We start from the raw sequence: 17,654 nt of genomic DNA on the forward strand, positions 1-17,654 counted from the left end.
TGTAGCCATTGAGAGATGATCAGGTTAGAAGCTACCTTAGTTTACAGCCAGGACAGTATGATGAAATCTTTGTTGAGTCTGTTGATGGATTTAAATGGAATCTATACATTCAGTGTGTCAAATCGACTACTACGAGATTTGATTTTACTGGTATGTGGGAAGACCTGTCCAAGCATTGTAAGCTTGTTGTTAATGATTATTTGGTGTTTCAACGTCCTGAAGGTACGTGGACATTCAAAATGTTTGTTTTTGATAGCCGTGGTATCGAACGTGTAAATTTTAATGATGATTTGGTATACACCGGTCCAAATCTCCATCTTGAACTTGGTTATATTCCAATGGTTATTGAGATTGAAAGTGATGACGAATCTGAACAACAAAACGAGGTTGAAGGTATTTTTTTATCAATTTTGTTCATCTTATATATTTTTTTACACTTTATATTATTAATTACTTTTATAAGTTAGATGATGTATATTTCTAGCACTTGATGTTTGTATGGTAGATGTTGATGAGCCGGTTTTGGATATTATTGTTCCTCATGTTCAAGAATACAACATTTTGGAAGTAATAGTACGGGATAGGCTGGTAAGTAAACTCATATTATACAAGTATTTTAATTTCATATGATCTTATTGTTTTACTTTATTGTTGACTTTGTTTTGACTTTGTTTTATTTATAGTGTTTGCCGGTTGAGTTTGCACGGAACAATAACTTGGATTACGAAACATATTTGGTTTTGATAAATCCAGATGGTGTCGATGTCTTCACTGAAATTGCTATTGAACTAAATGGTATTAATGAGAGGTATAGGGTTAGACATTGGACATCTTTTGTTCGTTCTAATGGTCTGCAGTATGGAACATTGGCTGTTCTTGAGTACAACGAGGCTACTCATTCGTTGATACTCACTGATGTTCTTGGATGATGTTTAAGTTGATCATGGATTGTTTTTTATTTTGATACATTAGGGTTTAAACACTACAATTTGCTAACAGGTTATATATATGCTGTTAGCTTTAGTTATGTAAATTATCCTAATTGTTTTGTTAGATTTAGTATGTATGGTTTGAACTTCTAATCTTGACTTTATGTTATGTTTTTTTTGTTATAAGCTTAACTTGAGTGTCATTAGTTGTATTGTATGTATCTTTTATAAGTATATATAACAATTGTTAGGTATAATAATTATTGTCATCCGTTCAATAGGAAACAAATATATAAAACCTAAAGTTGAATGCCATAAACTATTTATTCTATTTAATAATTCCTATATAATTATCTATGTCATAAATTAATTATTTTTAAAAAGTTTATACTATTATTATTTTATACGAATACTTATATCTGAATTATTTAAATAAAGTCATAATTCAATTAACAATAATATTGTAAAGAATATCATATATTAATGGCATAAATTTTGTTTATTTTAGTCATCATATTTCTAAATTATTGTCACCATGTTTTCTCCAAAAATAAACCAATTATAATATAATGATAATTATTGTTTCCTTTCAAAGAAAATAATTTACATTTTTTGTGTATATATACACATATAAATCAAGTTTCACTCAAAGAAAACTTATTTTTGTTTTGATTATTGTCATACATTTCTTCCTCAAGACAATAAGTTAAGTTTCGTTTCTTCGTACATGTTCTTTAAAAAAGATACAAAATATTGATTTTATTAGTGTTTTCCACAATGTATGTTTATTTATCAAAAATAGATTTTTTTTTCTTTTTTTTTGTTTACGTTTTGCACAACCATGTCATATGTTTACGTTTTGCAGAATTAAAAAACGGTTTAATCCAAACCAAAATTTTCCGAAAATTTTTTTTTCACAAATACCGATTTTAAAGTTTTGTTTTTTTCAATTTAATCTTTGTTACTCCGTATTTATTTAGCCGACTGTGATGTTTTATACAAATCCAAATATATAGATATAGAAAATTGATTATTAACAAAACAGTTGTTAAAATTTTCTTTTTTTGAATTTTTATTTCAGATTTATTGTAATATTATTTGTTTCCAGTATTCCAAATTTACATTGATTTTCATCTTGAGTTATATTATTTAATGGTGTTTTCAAGCTTTAATCTATAAGACTCCATTTGTCTATCTTAGGGTTCACTAAAGTAGGCTTAACGCACGTTTAAGGTTTTTATCTATATATTTTGAAGATGTCTACATCCAAAAAGAAACGAAAAAATAAAGGATATTCATCTTCTCAAAATAAGCTAAGTAACCATGGTAGGTACAATAATTTTAATTGTTTCTACCCAGTTACTGATATTTCTATGGTTTTAATGGTTTTAACGGTGCAATAATGTTATTATTATAATTTTTCATTTTGTTCAATGTAGCCCAAACTCAACGTTTACCATTGTCTACCATTTCCAATAATACAAACTACATCGATTATCAAACAACCCCCATTATCACTCTACCATATCAAGCAAGTATGTAAATTTTAGTAAATCATGTTTATGAATTTAAAATCAGTTTTTCTGTATAAAATATATTTGATATTCTATAATTCAGGTGATTGTAATTTACCGGTTAGTAGTTACCAATAGAATATTCATTGTTTATCTAATAATACAAATCCTTATACGCATTCAACCTATTCCTCCTTTAATCCTTGTGTCCCTGGTACGTTAATAAAAATTTCATTATTATATATTTTCCTTATCAATTTTTTGTTTCTCATTTTTTTGTTTAATATGTAAAACGATACAGTTAATCGGATCTTCGACACCTTGCAAAATACACAATCATCAACACAAGTATTGCGTTTACAATCTAATAAGGAGAACGCGTCTCCATCAACAATTTCGAATTTCTACTCTTCGAATGTAGTAAACAATGGTTAGTATTCACAAATTGTTTTCAACTTAAATATATTCTTTTAATTTTTTTTAGTAGTTTTTAAAGCCTTTATTTTGGCTTAAATACTTATATTATAACCTTTGTAATTTCAAGACCCTCAAAGATGTACAACATTTTTGAACTTTGCTGCGTCCAAAAGGAAAGAAAGACAATCAATTTTAGATGCAAAAAGAACTTCCTCCGTTCACGTGAAGAAAAATGGTCTACAAAATACTTCTTCAGTTATATTACATTTTCCTTATAAGTATTATTTTCCTTTTTTGAGTTTTTTTAAATAAATGATACGCCTATAGAGGAAACCAGTTTGCAAGTATGTAATTTGTATTAAATTTATAAATTTTTATTAAAAATTATTTTGTAAATGAAAATTAACAAATCAATTGTCTATTGCAGGTGGTTCTAATATACCTGTTAGTGGTTTAAGCAACAATCAAAATTATTTTCCGCATACAACATATTCCTTATTTAATTCTTGTGTCCCTGGTATGTTATTAAAATGTTGTTCAGTATATATTGTCGTCATCAATTTTGTTTCTTATGTTTATGTTTAATATCTTAAACATACAGTTAATTGAAATTTGAAAGTTTCAAAAATATCCCCTCATCAACACAAGTAACGCGTTTAAAGTCTAATAAGGAGAACATGTCTCCATCAACAACGTCAAATGTCTACTCTTCGATTGTAGTAAACAATGGTTAGTGTTTAAAAATATTTAACAATAAACAGATTTTAAAACCTTTTGTTATGCTTAAATATTTATATTATTACCTTTGTAATTTCAAGACTCTAAAACATGTACACCATTTGTGAACTCTGCTACGTCCAAAAGTAAAGAAAGATGATCAATTTTAGATTCGAAAAGAACCGCTTCTGTTGACAAGAACAAAACTGGTCTACAAAATACCTCTTCAGGTATTTTTCCTTTTAACTTCCACTATTATTTACATTTTTGATATGTTTTTTTTAATGAATCACTTAAATATAAATGAATGCTAATAAATTTAAAGAATAATTTCATTTTAACAATAAGCCTTATATTTAAAAAATATGATATTATTTACACTTTCATGTATCCTACATATTTTTAATCAACAAATAATATGATTATTGTATAATCAAACGTTTCATAATTTGTTAAGTTAAAGATGTTACAATTTAACACAAAATAATATTTGATATAATATTATTGATAATTAAAAATAGAATTTAAAAATTTTCAATTGAAATATCATATGTGTATTTGTCGATATTTTGTTGACACCCTTTATAATAAATTTTCTTTATTTAATTTTCAACAGGTCGTATAAATAAATATAATGTTAAAGAAGGATCAAACATGTCTTGTGTTGTTAATGACATTCCAGAGTCATCTACAACCTTTCGTAGAAGGTCAAGAAAAAGAACCCCTATAGTACCTATACCTATGGCTGATTTAAATGAACAATGAACATGCTACAACTATTGATTATAAAAATGTTATAGATGTTTATAAAAGAATATCATCAGGTAAAGTATATATTTCATAATTTAATTTCAATAATTTATTATTTATTTATGTATTCTAAGTAACTCCAAATGATGATATTTAAATTTTACTAGAATATGTTGATCATGGAAATCAATCCATTATGTGTCCAAGTTGCAATGCTTTGTTGTGGAAAGGCGATGTTAACAGACCAAGTAGTACTAATGAAGAAGGAGCTTTTTCCCTTGTTGTTATAATGGCAAAGTCGAACTTCCGGATGTTAGACAACCAGATGAGACTTATCTTGAATTATTTCGTGGTGAGAGCGCCATGAGTAAGTATTTCTTGAAAAACATTAGACGTTTCAATTCGATGTTTTCGTTTACGTCTATGGAAGGAAAAACTGACCATTCCATAAACAAAGGCAATGCGCCTTATACGTTTCGACTTAGCGTTGAAAACTATCATTGTTTGGGAAGCCTTTTATCATAACAGGGTCGTAAAACACAGTTTTCTCAACTTTACATTTACGACATGGAAAACGAGGTTTCAAACCGTCAAGGGGTTTTTGGGTAAATACTTTTAACGATATTCGTCAACTTTGGTTATGTTATTATTTTTTAGTATAATTTTTATTATTTTTAATCTTATCAAATAGTTTTTCTTGTGGGCAGTGATACTAATTCAATGGACGATGAGCTAGAAAAGCATATAATTAATTATTTGAAGACGATGTTAGATTCAAATAATCATTTGGTCCAATCTTATCGGATGGTAAGAGATTTTTTTGAAGAAAACCCACAAATCTATTTGAAGTTGCGTATTATTGAAACAAGACAGCATGATGCGAGACAATATAACTTACCATCAAGTTCTGAAGTTGCTGCTTTAATCGTTGGTGATAATGGTGACGCTGTTGATAACCGAGATATAATTGTTACCAAGAAATCTGGTTCCTTAAAGCGTATCAGTGAACTTCATCCATCGTATACATCCCTTCAATACCCGTTGTTTCATCATTTTGGAGAGGATGGTTATCAGGTTAATATACTTCATAAGAATGTTTCCTCTTCATCAACCGCAGCACGCAAGAAGGTTATAATGCGTGAGTTTTTTGCTTATCATATTCAAGATAGGCCAAATACATTTTCAACCATGTTAAATGGTAGGTGTTTGTTTCAGCAAATTTTAGTTGACAAATATACGATGATTGAGGCTCAAAGATTACATTTTATACGCGGTAAACAACATGAACTTCGATGTGATACTTACCAAAGTTTACGAGGTATGCAATCTGTTGGAAATACTGATGTTTCAACCGCTGGTCAACGTGTTATTCTACCATCCTCATTTACTGGCGGAGCAAGATATATGATGCAAAATTATCTAGATGCTATGTGTCTCTGTAGATGGTTCGGTTATCCCGATTTTTTCATAACCATAACATGTAATCCCAATTAGCCAGAAGTTAAAAGATTTCTTAAGGATACAACGTTAAAGTCGGAGGATAGACCTGATATATTATGTCGGCTTTTTAAGCTCAAGCTTGATGCAATGATTAAATTGGTGAAGGATAAGTCTCTGTTTGGAAGGGTTCAAGCAGGTAATTTTATTTACTGTTATGACTATAAAATTATAAACATGAGCTACTTGAATATTTTACTTTGTATAGACAACATCAACTTAAACAAACATATTATTTGTTTAACTATTAAAAGTTGTGGATTATTTGACTTTTATTATGTATGTTGCAATTGTTTACACGATAGAGTTTCAAAAAAGGGGGCTACCGCACGCCCATATTTGCATATTTATGCATCCAGGTAGCAAGGTTTATAATCCACAAGATGTAAATAAATTTATTTCTGCTGAGATTCCAAACAAAGACAGTGATCCAGACCTATACAAGCTTGTATCTGATCATATGATTCACGGTCCATGTGGTGATGCTAACCCGAAGTGCACCTGCATGGTAAACAAAAAAAGTTCCAAAAATTTCCCTAAAATGTTTAATGATGAAACAGCTTTTGATTCTCAAGGTTTTCCGGTATTCAAAAGAAGAGATAACGGGCAATATGTTGTTAAGTCAAATATAATGATGGATAATAGAACTGTTGTTCCATACAACAAGACTCTATTAAAACAATTTCAAGCACATATTAACGTTGAGTGGTGTAATCAAGATGGATCGATAAAGTATTTGTTTAAATACATTAATAAGGGTTTAGACCGAGCAACAATTTTCTTTTGTACAAAATAACAATGGTGATAACCCAGATCCTAATTTAGATGAAATCAAAGCGTTTTATGATTGTAGATATGTCTCTGCATATGAGGCATCATGGAGGATATTTTCATTTGATGTGCATTATAGGATTCCGTCTGTTATGAGGCTTTCTTTTCATTTACCCGGTGAGCAACAGGTAATATATGGTGCTAACGAAGATATTGAAGATATTTTAAACATGACAACTAATGCTTCTTCGATGTTTACCGGTTGGTTTGAGTGTAATAAGAACCATGACCTTGCAAAAACTCTCACATACGCAGAGTTTCCAACAAAGTATGTTCGGAAAAAACAGTTACGTAAATGGGAACCGCGCCTAATGGGTTTTGCAATCGGTAGAGTTCATGCTGTTCCACTCACATTCGACGAGGCTTACTATCTAAGAATATTATTAAATAAGGTGAAAGGCCCTGAATGTTTTGAAGACATTCGAACAGTTGATGGAGTTGTGTGTGAAACTTTTCGAGATGCATGTTACAAAAGAGGTCTTTTAGATGATGATAAGGAATACATAGAATCCATTGAAGAAGCAAGTCATACCTCTACCGGATATTATTTAAGAACTTTATTTGCTACAATGTTGATTACTTATAGTTTATCTAGACCTCATTTTGTTTGGGAAAGCACTTGGCAACTGTTAGTTGACGGTATACAATACAAACAACAAAAAGATCAAAACAACCCCGGTACGATTTACTTTTTTTGTAATTATTTCAATTATGCCAAATATCTAATATCCATAAATATTTTTTAAATATTAATTTAAGTAGGTTCTTATTTTATTTTCTGGTTTGAATTTTAATGAAGAACAGTTAAAAAACCTAGCACTCCTGGAAATTGAAAATTTTATAATTTCAAAGAACTCCAGTCTTAGAAGATATCAACAAATGCCATTTCCATATATGGAGACAATTTCAAGAGCAACTAATCGTTGATGGTGGAAGAGCTCTCATATGATACCGAGACCATGAATAACGAATTTAATAATCTGTTTGATTCATTAACAGATGAACAACGAGGGGTTTATAACGAAATAATGAGTGCTTTGATTGATAAAAAATGTGGAGTTTATTTTTTTATGGTTACGGCGGTACTGGAAAAACTTATTTATGGAAAACCTTATCTGCAATGATAAGGTCAAAGGGAGAAGTTGTGTTGAATGTCGCTTCAAGCGGTATAACTTCTTTGCTTTTGGAGGGTGGAAGAACCGCACATTCGAGATTTTTACTACCTATTAATTTGACCGAAGATTCCATTTGTCCGGTAATATTACAACCCACTTTATGTTAATTTTTATATTAATCATTTTTTTAGTATATATGGCTTTATTTGTTATTCCAATATCAATTTACTTTTAAATATCTTACTTTGTGTATGTTTTTTTATTCTTTCATAAATTAGGTTAAAGGAAATACCAACGTATATGATGTAAGGCCCCGTTACCGGTAGCCCTACTTTAGTATTGGATTTACTCATAAACGCAGTTCATAATATCAAAGTTAATAAAAACATTCGCGGAATATTAAAACATTCAAACCTTTATATTACATAACCATCCTTTCCTGTCTTAATGGGCATTCAAATTATTTAAACATAAAACATTGTCTTTAAAACATCATAACATAACACTTCATTGAGATGCCAGTGTCTTCAAATCCATGCCATGTGCTTCCCCTCAAGCAAGTTGCCTCATTCTACTCACCTGCGTGCATACTAAAAGTCAGCTACGCTGAGTGAGTTCTAGTTAATCAGACGACATACAATACATTCACATACTAGCATATGCACCCGGAGGTACATACCTTCATATCTTTTTACACACTTACTTACATACGTACTTTCATTCTTTCTTTCGTACTTACTTACATACTTTCATTCATACATATATGTTTTAAAGAGCATTCCGCCCTATAGCCTTCGTCGATATTATTAGGGTCGGTTCCCTACGTTCACCGATATTATTAGGGTCGGTTCCCTACATTCGCCGATACTATTAGGGTTGGTTCCCTACATTCGCCGATACTATTAGGGTCGGTTCCCTTCATTCTCCGACATTATTAGGGTCGGTTCCCTACATTCGCGCTACTATAACATACATGTCATTTACATACTTTCCTTGACGATATGTGCAATCTCCGAAGAGCGTTCCCGTACCATCAACATTTCATACATATATTGTTCATACATCATACATATTCATACATACGTCATTCATACCTCATACATATCAATCATACCTTTAACTAACACTTGACGGCACATGCAATATCCGAAGATCGTTCACGCACCGTCAAGCAATCGTCATACATAAATCATACAAGGCATACACTTACCACCTAAGGTGAGTGTATTGACTATCACATCGAGTATGCACACAGCCCCGAAAACATAACAAGGAAGTGGGGCTAGAAACTCACCTCAATGCGGTTGCGTTCACCGTTTATGGTTATTCCCTTCTTGAGCTGTGCACGACTAACTGTATAACAATTATACGTATCAATAAAATATCACTACACATATCATCTTTCTAGTTTAATTATTACCCTCAACGAACGGGGGTCCGGGGGCAGCGCCCATGGCAGGGGGGTTCTAGGGGCGGCAGCCCCTAGCGGGGTCCAAGGGGCAGCGCCCCTGGCTGGGGTTAACTATCTTAACACATTTTCCATTAGGATTTTGAACCATTCAATAATTTGCTACTTAAAGTCCAAGGGCTTCTTTGTAATTAAATCATTCTTTTCTAAGTCCAGGGACTGTTATTGTCATTCTGCTAAACTTCTAATTCGTTACTGGTTCATAACGAATTGGCTTATCTTAGTGAACTGGTTCCTGTAACGACTTGAACCCTTTAACGAACTGGACTCCTTAACGAATCAGTCCATATAGCGAACCGGTCCAAGTAGCGAATTGGACTTTCTAATTCGTTATTTCTTTTAACGAACTGACTATCACTAATCAAGGGTAATTCGTTACCCTTTCCCTTATCTAATCAGACACGAACTAGAGCTAGTTCGTTATGCCCCCCTTATACGAATCAACTAATGAATCACCTTTTAATTCGTTAGATTTCCATAGCGAACTAGGGTTAGGTCAGGGAATGTCAGAACATTCCCTGACAACCTCGTACACGTTTTTCCGGCGCCGCCATAGCCGGAATACCGTAAAACTCACTGGAAAAACGTATTTTCACCGTTTTACACCGTTTTTCATCGTTTTTCGTCCCGTTCGACCCAGATCTGAGCTAGGGTGACCCCTAAGCTCACTTAGGTTTGGTTTATACCCGATTCCACCCGAATCTCGTGACTTTAACGATGTAACGGTGTCGGATCGTCGTTTTGTGATTATATACAACGGGTTTAAGCTCATACAATATCGTACTATCTTACCTTGGATCGGGATCGGTTCTTCTTCTATGTTTCGGCTAGAGAGAGAGACTAGGGAGAGAGAGCTTAAGTGTGTGTTTTGGTGGTGTATGGAATATGTGTAAAATGAGGGAATTAATGGTGATTATGGTTTATATATTTAGGGATCATGGGCTTAAGCCCATGGTCTTTCCTTCTTTCTTTCTTTCATACCCAAGTCCATAACTCATATCCATTCACCCAACACTAGACCAACTCATATTCTATTCATCTAAACCGATAACGACCCACTATGAAATAAACGAAATTTATTTTATTATTATAACCAAAAGTAGGATGTTACATATGAACTATTGAAAAATACAAGCTTAATAATTTGGGATAAGGCACCCATGATTCATAAGCATGCTTTCGAAGCGTTGGACAGGACTTTAAACGATGTTATGAATGGTGATTCTGGTAATACTTCCGAAGCAGTTTTTGGAGGTTAGGTTGTTTTTTTTGGTGGTGATTTTCGGAAAATTTTGCTCGTTGTAACCAACTGTACAAGAAGTGAATGTGTTAATGCTTGCATCAATTCTTCTTATTTCTGGTCAAAATGTAAAGTTCTTAAACTAACTAAGAACATGAGGCTTACAGTTGGATCTTGATCTTCAGACGTTGAAAATATCAGAGAGTTTGCTGATTGGCTATTAGCCATAGGTCAAGGAAATGTTGGTGGTCCAAATGACGGACAATCGGTTATTGATATTCCAGACGATCTTTTGATATTGAACTTAGTATATCCGATGGGTGATTTAATAAGTTTTGTCTATCCTAATATATTAGATAGATTCAACGAAGTTACTTACTTTCAGGATCGTGCACTGTTGGCACCTTTGAATAAGGTTGTTCAAGAAATTAATGAACGTATGTTAGCCATATTTCCTGGTGAAGAAGTCGAATATCTAAGTTCTGACAGTTTAGCTGAATGTGAAGACGGTTCAGAGGATTTTGATCCACGGTTGTACTCTCCTGATTTGTTAAATGGTTTAAAGATGTCAAGAATGCCTAATCATAGATTGGTCCTCAAAGTTGGTGTTCCGATCATGATATTAAGGAATATTAATCACAAAAAGGGTTTGTGCAATGGTACGCGCCTTCAAGTCGTTAGTCTCGGTAGGCGTGTAATTGAAACTAAAGTTATCTCTGGTACGGATATCGGATATCGCACTCTAATTAGTCGGGTAAGTCTTACACCAACTGATAAGAAACTTCTGTTCAAATTAAAAAGAAGACAGTTTCCTATCTCAGTATGTTTTGCCATGACAATCAACAAGATTCAAGGTCAATCTTTGTCAAGAGTTGGATTGTATCTTAAAGATGGTCAGCTTTATGTGGCTTTGTCAAGAGTGAAGAGTCGAGATGGTATTAAGTTAGTGATACTCGACAAAGAATCAAAACTTACAAATAAAACAACAAATGTTGTGTACAAGGAGATTTTTGGTAACATAGAATGATAAATATTATATTTGACATGTATTTGAAATTGTTCTATTCTACACTAATGGTTATCATGTAACTTATATTGTTCTATACTTTTTTTATGTAGTTCAAAAACGTTTTGTATATTTGTTTGTTATCCTAACATAAAAATTGTTATTAAGTTATAAATAAATATTTAATGTTAATATATATCAAAAATATCTGGATATACATGTTTTATAAGATACCATTGTTTTTATTTCAATTTTAAGTTAAAGTATTTAAAATAGTTATAATTATATCTAATAAAATGTTACAAATATAGAGTAACTATACATGAAACTTATTAAATAGATATAATCATTTAGATCATTGGAAAAATAATCCGTCACTTAAATAGTATATTTTATATTAATGAATTTAATTCATCATCATCTTCTTCTTCTTCTTTTACAATCTAAAGCTTTTCATAACAAACGATATTGCTAAAAAAATGTCTACGGTTGTCAATTGGAAGTTTTCTACAGTTTTACGTAAGTATGAATTTCTCTTTAGCGATTTACTCATTATACACAAAGATAATATTGAATCTGTGATGATGTTCAATAACCTCTTTAAACATTATATTCATGAGATTGGTGTTCGGAAACTTTCTCCATGTATACAAGAAACCAATCTCATAGATCTTTTATGTCATTACCTTGATGATCTCCACCAAGATGTTTTACCGTTTGAACATGTTAGGGAGTGGTTTTATTTATCCTAATCAAAACAAAGTTGTTGTCAAGTTTGAGAATGGGCAGTATAAAAATTTGAATCCTAAAAAACTATTGTCATGTGATGATTTGTTCCTTTTGAGAGAGCTAGATATGTTGAAGTTATCTAATCATAGAAAAGAAATTGTACATCTTGAGTTGGAAAGGGAGGTGGGTTTGAAGGTTAAATGGTTAGCCTAATGTGCAAACTATGAAAGTGATTATGATTGTTATTCGGAAAGTTTGTTGTCCGATGATGAAGGAGAAGGTAATATATTAATGCTTTAGATATTGTTGATAGATTTAATAAAAGAAGTATATTGTCAACATCTTTTTAGACCAACTAATAACTATATTTATAAACTTTAGATTTGTAGGTTGTACATAACAACTTTATAATGCTTAGATGTTAGTAATTATTAAACATGTTGTTATGTTAAGTTTAATTTAATTGAATATTATGTTGTTTTTATAACTTTTCAGGTGTTTAGACAATGGGAGTTTATGTTGGTATAACTTTTGAAGACTTTGATGATGTTTTAATATCAAAGAACATGGTTAGTGTTTTTGTTAATGTCTTTTGGTGGTTTTGTTTAAATTATGTTATTGTAATTTTGAAGTTTAAATCTTAAGACAATGTAATTTTATAATAGTTTGGTAACAAATATGAACAAGTAGTATGTTAACTTAAATGTATGTTTAAATTGATTTTTTTAGTGACATGTTATTCAACCCGCGTATCACGCACGTCTATACCCTAGTTGATTAATAATCTAATAGTCCATATTTATTCTCATATCTTGCACTAAGAAACACATGTGAAATGAATAGGTTCGTTTTTTTTTGTTTTTTACTCTTGTTGGGGTTTACGTTTTTCACCTCTCTTGCTAAATGTTTTTTTTTTCTTTTGCGTTATTTTTTTGTTTTTAAATTTTTTATACTTATTCCTTTTAATTTTTAGGGGTTATTTAGCTTACAAAAACATGATAAGTAGTAGCAAATTAAGGATGTCTGCAATCGGAACTTGCAAAACTAAGGATTTTTTTATAAGAGATCATGAGAGAATTCAATAGTATGGCGAGTTATAGATTATGTTTTAAGGGTTGCAAAACGCTTAAAATTAGGTCAAATAACCATTTAATTCAATGCCCAAAGTTTGGGCCCTTACTAATGGATTGTCTTTTCACTAATGTGGGCCGCAATGGGTAGTTATAGCAAAACAGATTAGGGTTTTGTGGACTTTCTATATAAACAAATGTAACTTCGCTCACGTAGCTGGCAATGTCGGCTTTCATATTCGGCCACCAGTAAAGTGCCTTTAAGTCATGGTACATTTTATCTGAGCCAGGGTGGATAGAATATCGGGACTTGTGAGCTTCATCCATCACTAGAGTTCTCAACTCTCCGTATCGTGGAACCCAAATCCGGTTCTCAAAATATCGGACCCCATCCGATTTGGTTTCAAGTTGCCTGTTCATGCCCCGCATGAGTTCCGATGGAAGATTATCATCTTTCAAAGCTTCGAGTTGCGCCTCGCGAATTTGATCGGGTAAGTTGGTATGAATCGTGAGTTGCAATGCTCGCACTCGTCTGGGTTTATCTGTTTCTTTTCTGCTGAGAGCGTCAGCCACTACATTGGCCTTTCCAGGGTGGTACTTGATGGCACAATCATAATCCTTAAGCAGCTCGACCCAACGATGCTGTCGCATGTTCAGCTCCTTCTGATCGTAGATATGCTGGAGACTCTTGTGGTCGGTGTAAATGGTAAACTTGGTACCGTACAAGTAATGCCTCCATATCTTAAGGGCAAACACCACAGCTCCGAGCTCCAAATCATGGGTCGTGTAGTTATTCTCGTGAACCCGTAGTTGTCGAGAGGCATAAGCTATAACCTTCTCGAGTTGCATCAGCACACAACCGAGACCTTGTATCGATGCATCACAGTGTACCTCAAAATTCTCCGTTCCCTCGGGTAGGGCTAGAATAGAGGCGCTACAGAGTTTGGTTTTCAACAGTTGAAAAGCGGATTCTTGCGCGTCACCCCAATTGTACTTAGTACCCTTGTGAGTCAAAGCGGTGAGGGATTGAGCAATCTTTGAAAATCCCTCGATGAAAAGTCGGTAGTAGCCGGCCAGTCCTAGGAATTATCGCACCTCAGTCGGAGTCTTAGGTGCTTCCCAGTTTTTGATGGCCTCTACCTTACCGGGATCGACATGGATACCATTTTCATTGATTACATGTCCTAAAAAGTGAACTTCGCGAAGCCAAAATTCGCATTTCGAGAGTTTTGCGTACAGTTGTTCCTTCTTCAATAATTCCAGAATTACCCTTAAGTGTTCCTCATGGTCAGCCTTGTCCTTGGAGTAGACCAGGATATCGTCAATAAACACAATCACAAACTTGTCAAGGTACTCCTTGCATACTCGATTCATGAGATCCATAAATATGGCTGGTGCGTTAGTTAGACCAAAAGGCATAACCGAAAACTCGTTGTGACCATACCGTGTTCTGAAAGCCGTCTTTGAAATATCTTCTTCGCGCACTCTTAGTTGATGGTAACCAGATCGCAGATCGATTTTCGAGTAATAACTCGATCCTTGGAGCTGGTCAAACAGATCATCAATTCGGGGTAAAGGATAACGGTTCTTGACCGTCATCTTGTTCAACTCCCGGTAGTCGATACACATGCGGAAAGTCCCGTCCTTCTTTCTGACAAATAAGACAGGGGCTCCCCATGGCGATGAGCTAGGTCGGATAAAACCAAACACCACTTTTTTCATGTGAAATGGATGATGGAATGAGATTCCATGTGAAATGGATGATGTCATTCCATTGAGTAACCAAACACCACTTTTTTCATTCCCACGTAATGAATTATTCCATTCCTCCTGTCATTCCTGCATACCAAACGCTACCTAAGTATAGTTTTGTTTTCCTTTGTAATTAGTTTCTTTCACTTTCATGTGTGCTCAGATTGCGAGTAATGTTATTGATAAAAAAAAAGACATTTTCATTTTAGTAACTTATAAATTCTTCATAGTTTCAACTTTTTATTTATAGTAAAGTATATTTTCGAACCTGAGTTGTGCTCATTTATGCAACTTTTGTAAAAAAAAATTTTATCTGAACCGTTGATGTTTCCAAATATTGTCATTTCGTCCAAATTGCTTAGCCCCTTAATATTTTAATGTTAGGTCAAGGGTAATATGATTATTTAATTTCTTTACTATTTTAATCATTAATTATTCGTTTGGAATAAAAAAGACTTTGGATTATATTTTTAACATTTTAAAATCAAGAGGGTCCACCGAACCTAATTAGGGGCATTCAAGTCGGATATCCGTTATGATACTAAAATGGATATCCTAAGTTCTAAACACAAAAAATATTTCAAAATCAAAGTCGCAACATGTCAAGAATCCAAGTTGACAATATGTAAAACAAATCCTATTATACTGTTAAAACAAATTAGTTTGCCTTCACATGGCTCTTTTCTATTGAACAATTGCCTTTCTTTTCAAATATATCTTAAACTTCTCTATTTTTCTTACCAATTAAATAAATAAAAAATAAATTCAATTATTAATAATTAAAATAGTTAATGTATGCATTTAACCAAAACCCGAATTCAAAGTCAACTTAATATGTCTAATTTTGTAAACATGAATTATTTAAACAATTACTGTTTTATTGGTTCAAGAAGGTCTAAATACAATTGAAATTTCTTATGTAATTATTTAATGCTGCCACCTAACAACTATTTTAATTAGAGAAATATATTGGTCAAATTTTTTAATTAGGGAAAGGTCTAAATACAATTTTTTAAATAATAAACATAAACAAATTATTATTGTGAATCTATCTCATGTATTTATAATACAATTTAAACAAATTTAAACAAATTCCACCTAATTAAAATAGTTGTTAGGTGTCGTGAAATTGTATTTGATTAGGGAAAGGTCTAAATACAATTTCCCTAAATATAGATGTTTCTTATGTCTCGAAGCATTAAATACAATTTCACCTAAATACATGAATTATTTGAACAGTAGTTGTTAGGAAAGGTTCTAACAATACTAACTCACCTAACAACTTTTTAAGGATTTCAATTTGAATTCAAAGTCAACTTAATGTGTCAAATTTTGTAAACACAAATTATAATATAATTTAATTGATATGAGTTATGAGTTATTATTATTATTTTGTTATAAATAAATCCCTAATTACAATATCTAAATTGACTATATTCATTATTCGGTTATTATACAAAAATCCCTAATTACATTCTAAGTAAAGTTAAAATACAAAGGACAACAAAAATAAGAAGGGTGAGAAGGAATCCAGTCCATTGATCTTGTATTTGAATGGCTGAGATTAATTTAATAAATAAAAATTGATGGAAAGGGCATTAAGGTAATAACACACATTTGTTGACTTTCTCTCTCCACATGCAAGGCACATACCAATTCCCCCATCATTTTAAAATGTCCCTAACTTTTTCATACGACATTATTTTTTTAAAAAAAATTCACCATAATAATAAGCGTTTTTTTATCTTTAATATGAGTATCATATTGTTATATAAAAATAAAAAAAAATAATGGGTTTTTTAATTGTGTTTTTTTGTTGTTCATTGTGTCATTATGTAATATGTTGTTTCCATTGTGTTTTACGTTTCAAGTCATTATATTCACTATTGTGTCTTACGTTTTAGGCCATTGTGTTATACGTAGTCACCATTGTGTCTTACGTTTTAGGTCATTGTGTTATACGTATTCATCATTGTTTTTTTCGTTTTAAGTCATTGGGTTATACGTATTCACCATTATGTTTTACGTTTCAAGTTAAGGACACAATGGTCTTCGAAAAGACACAATGACGAAAAAAGACACAATGGCGAAAAAAGACACAATGATAAGCGAAAAGACACAACGGTGTGCGAAAAGACACAATGACGAAAAAAGACACAATGATAAGCGAAAAGACACAATGGTGTGCGAAAAAACATAATAACAAAAAAAGACACAATGATAAACGAAAAGACATAATGGTGTGCGGAAAGACACAATGGTGTGCGAAAAGACACAATGGCGAAAAAGACACAATGATAAGCGAAAAGACACAATGGTGTGTGAAAAGACATAATGACGAAAAAGACACAATGGTAAGCGAAAAGACACAATGGTGTGCGAAAAATCACAATGACGAAAAAAGACACAATGATAAACGAAAAGACACAATGGTGTGCGAAAAGACACAATGGTGTGCGAAAAAACACAATGACGAAAAAAGACACAATGATAAACGAAAAGACACAATGGTGTGCGGAAAGACACAATGGTGTGCGAAAAGACACAATGGTGAAAAAACACACAATGATAAGCGAAAAGACACAATGGTGTGCGAGACACAATGACGAAAAAAGACAC

At 32.3% G+C, this 17,654-nt stretch overlaps 1 protein-coding gene across 1 annotated transcript; it reads left to right on the forward strand.

Annotated features, from left to right (window-relative positions):
- Positions 1-4,894: 4,894 nt before the first annotated feature.
- Positions 4,895-11,505, forward strand: LOC143587990 (uncharacterized). The gene is made up of 6 exons (XM_077069120.1): positions 4,895-4,932; positions 5,035-5,722; positions 5,822-5,963; positions 6,385-6,556; positions 6,678-7,294; positions 10,664-11,505. The coding sequence occupies exons 1-6, from the start codon at positions 4,895-4,897 to the stop codon at positions 11,503-11,505; spliced, it is 2,499 nt and encodes an 832-aa protein (XP_076925235.1).
- Positions 11,506-17,654: the final 6,149 nt, after the last annotated feature.

Source organism: Bidens hawaiensis, unplaced genomic scaffold (assembly GCF_021521415.1).
Source record: "Bidens hawaiensis isolate Kalapana, Puna unplaced genomic scaffold, B.hawaiensis_p1.1 tig00035943_1, whole genome shotgun sequence".
Taxonomy (NCBI): domain Eukaryota; kingdom Viridiplantae; phylum Streptophyta; class Magnoliopsida; order Asterales; family Asteraceae; genus Bidens; species Bidens hawaiensis.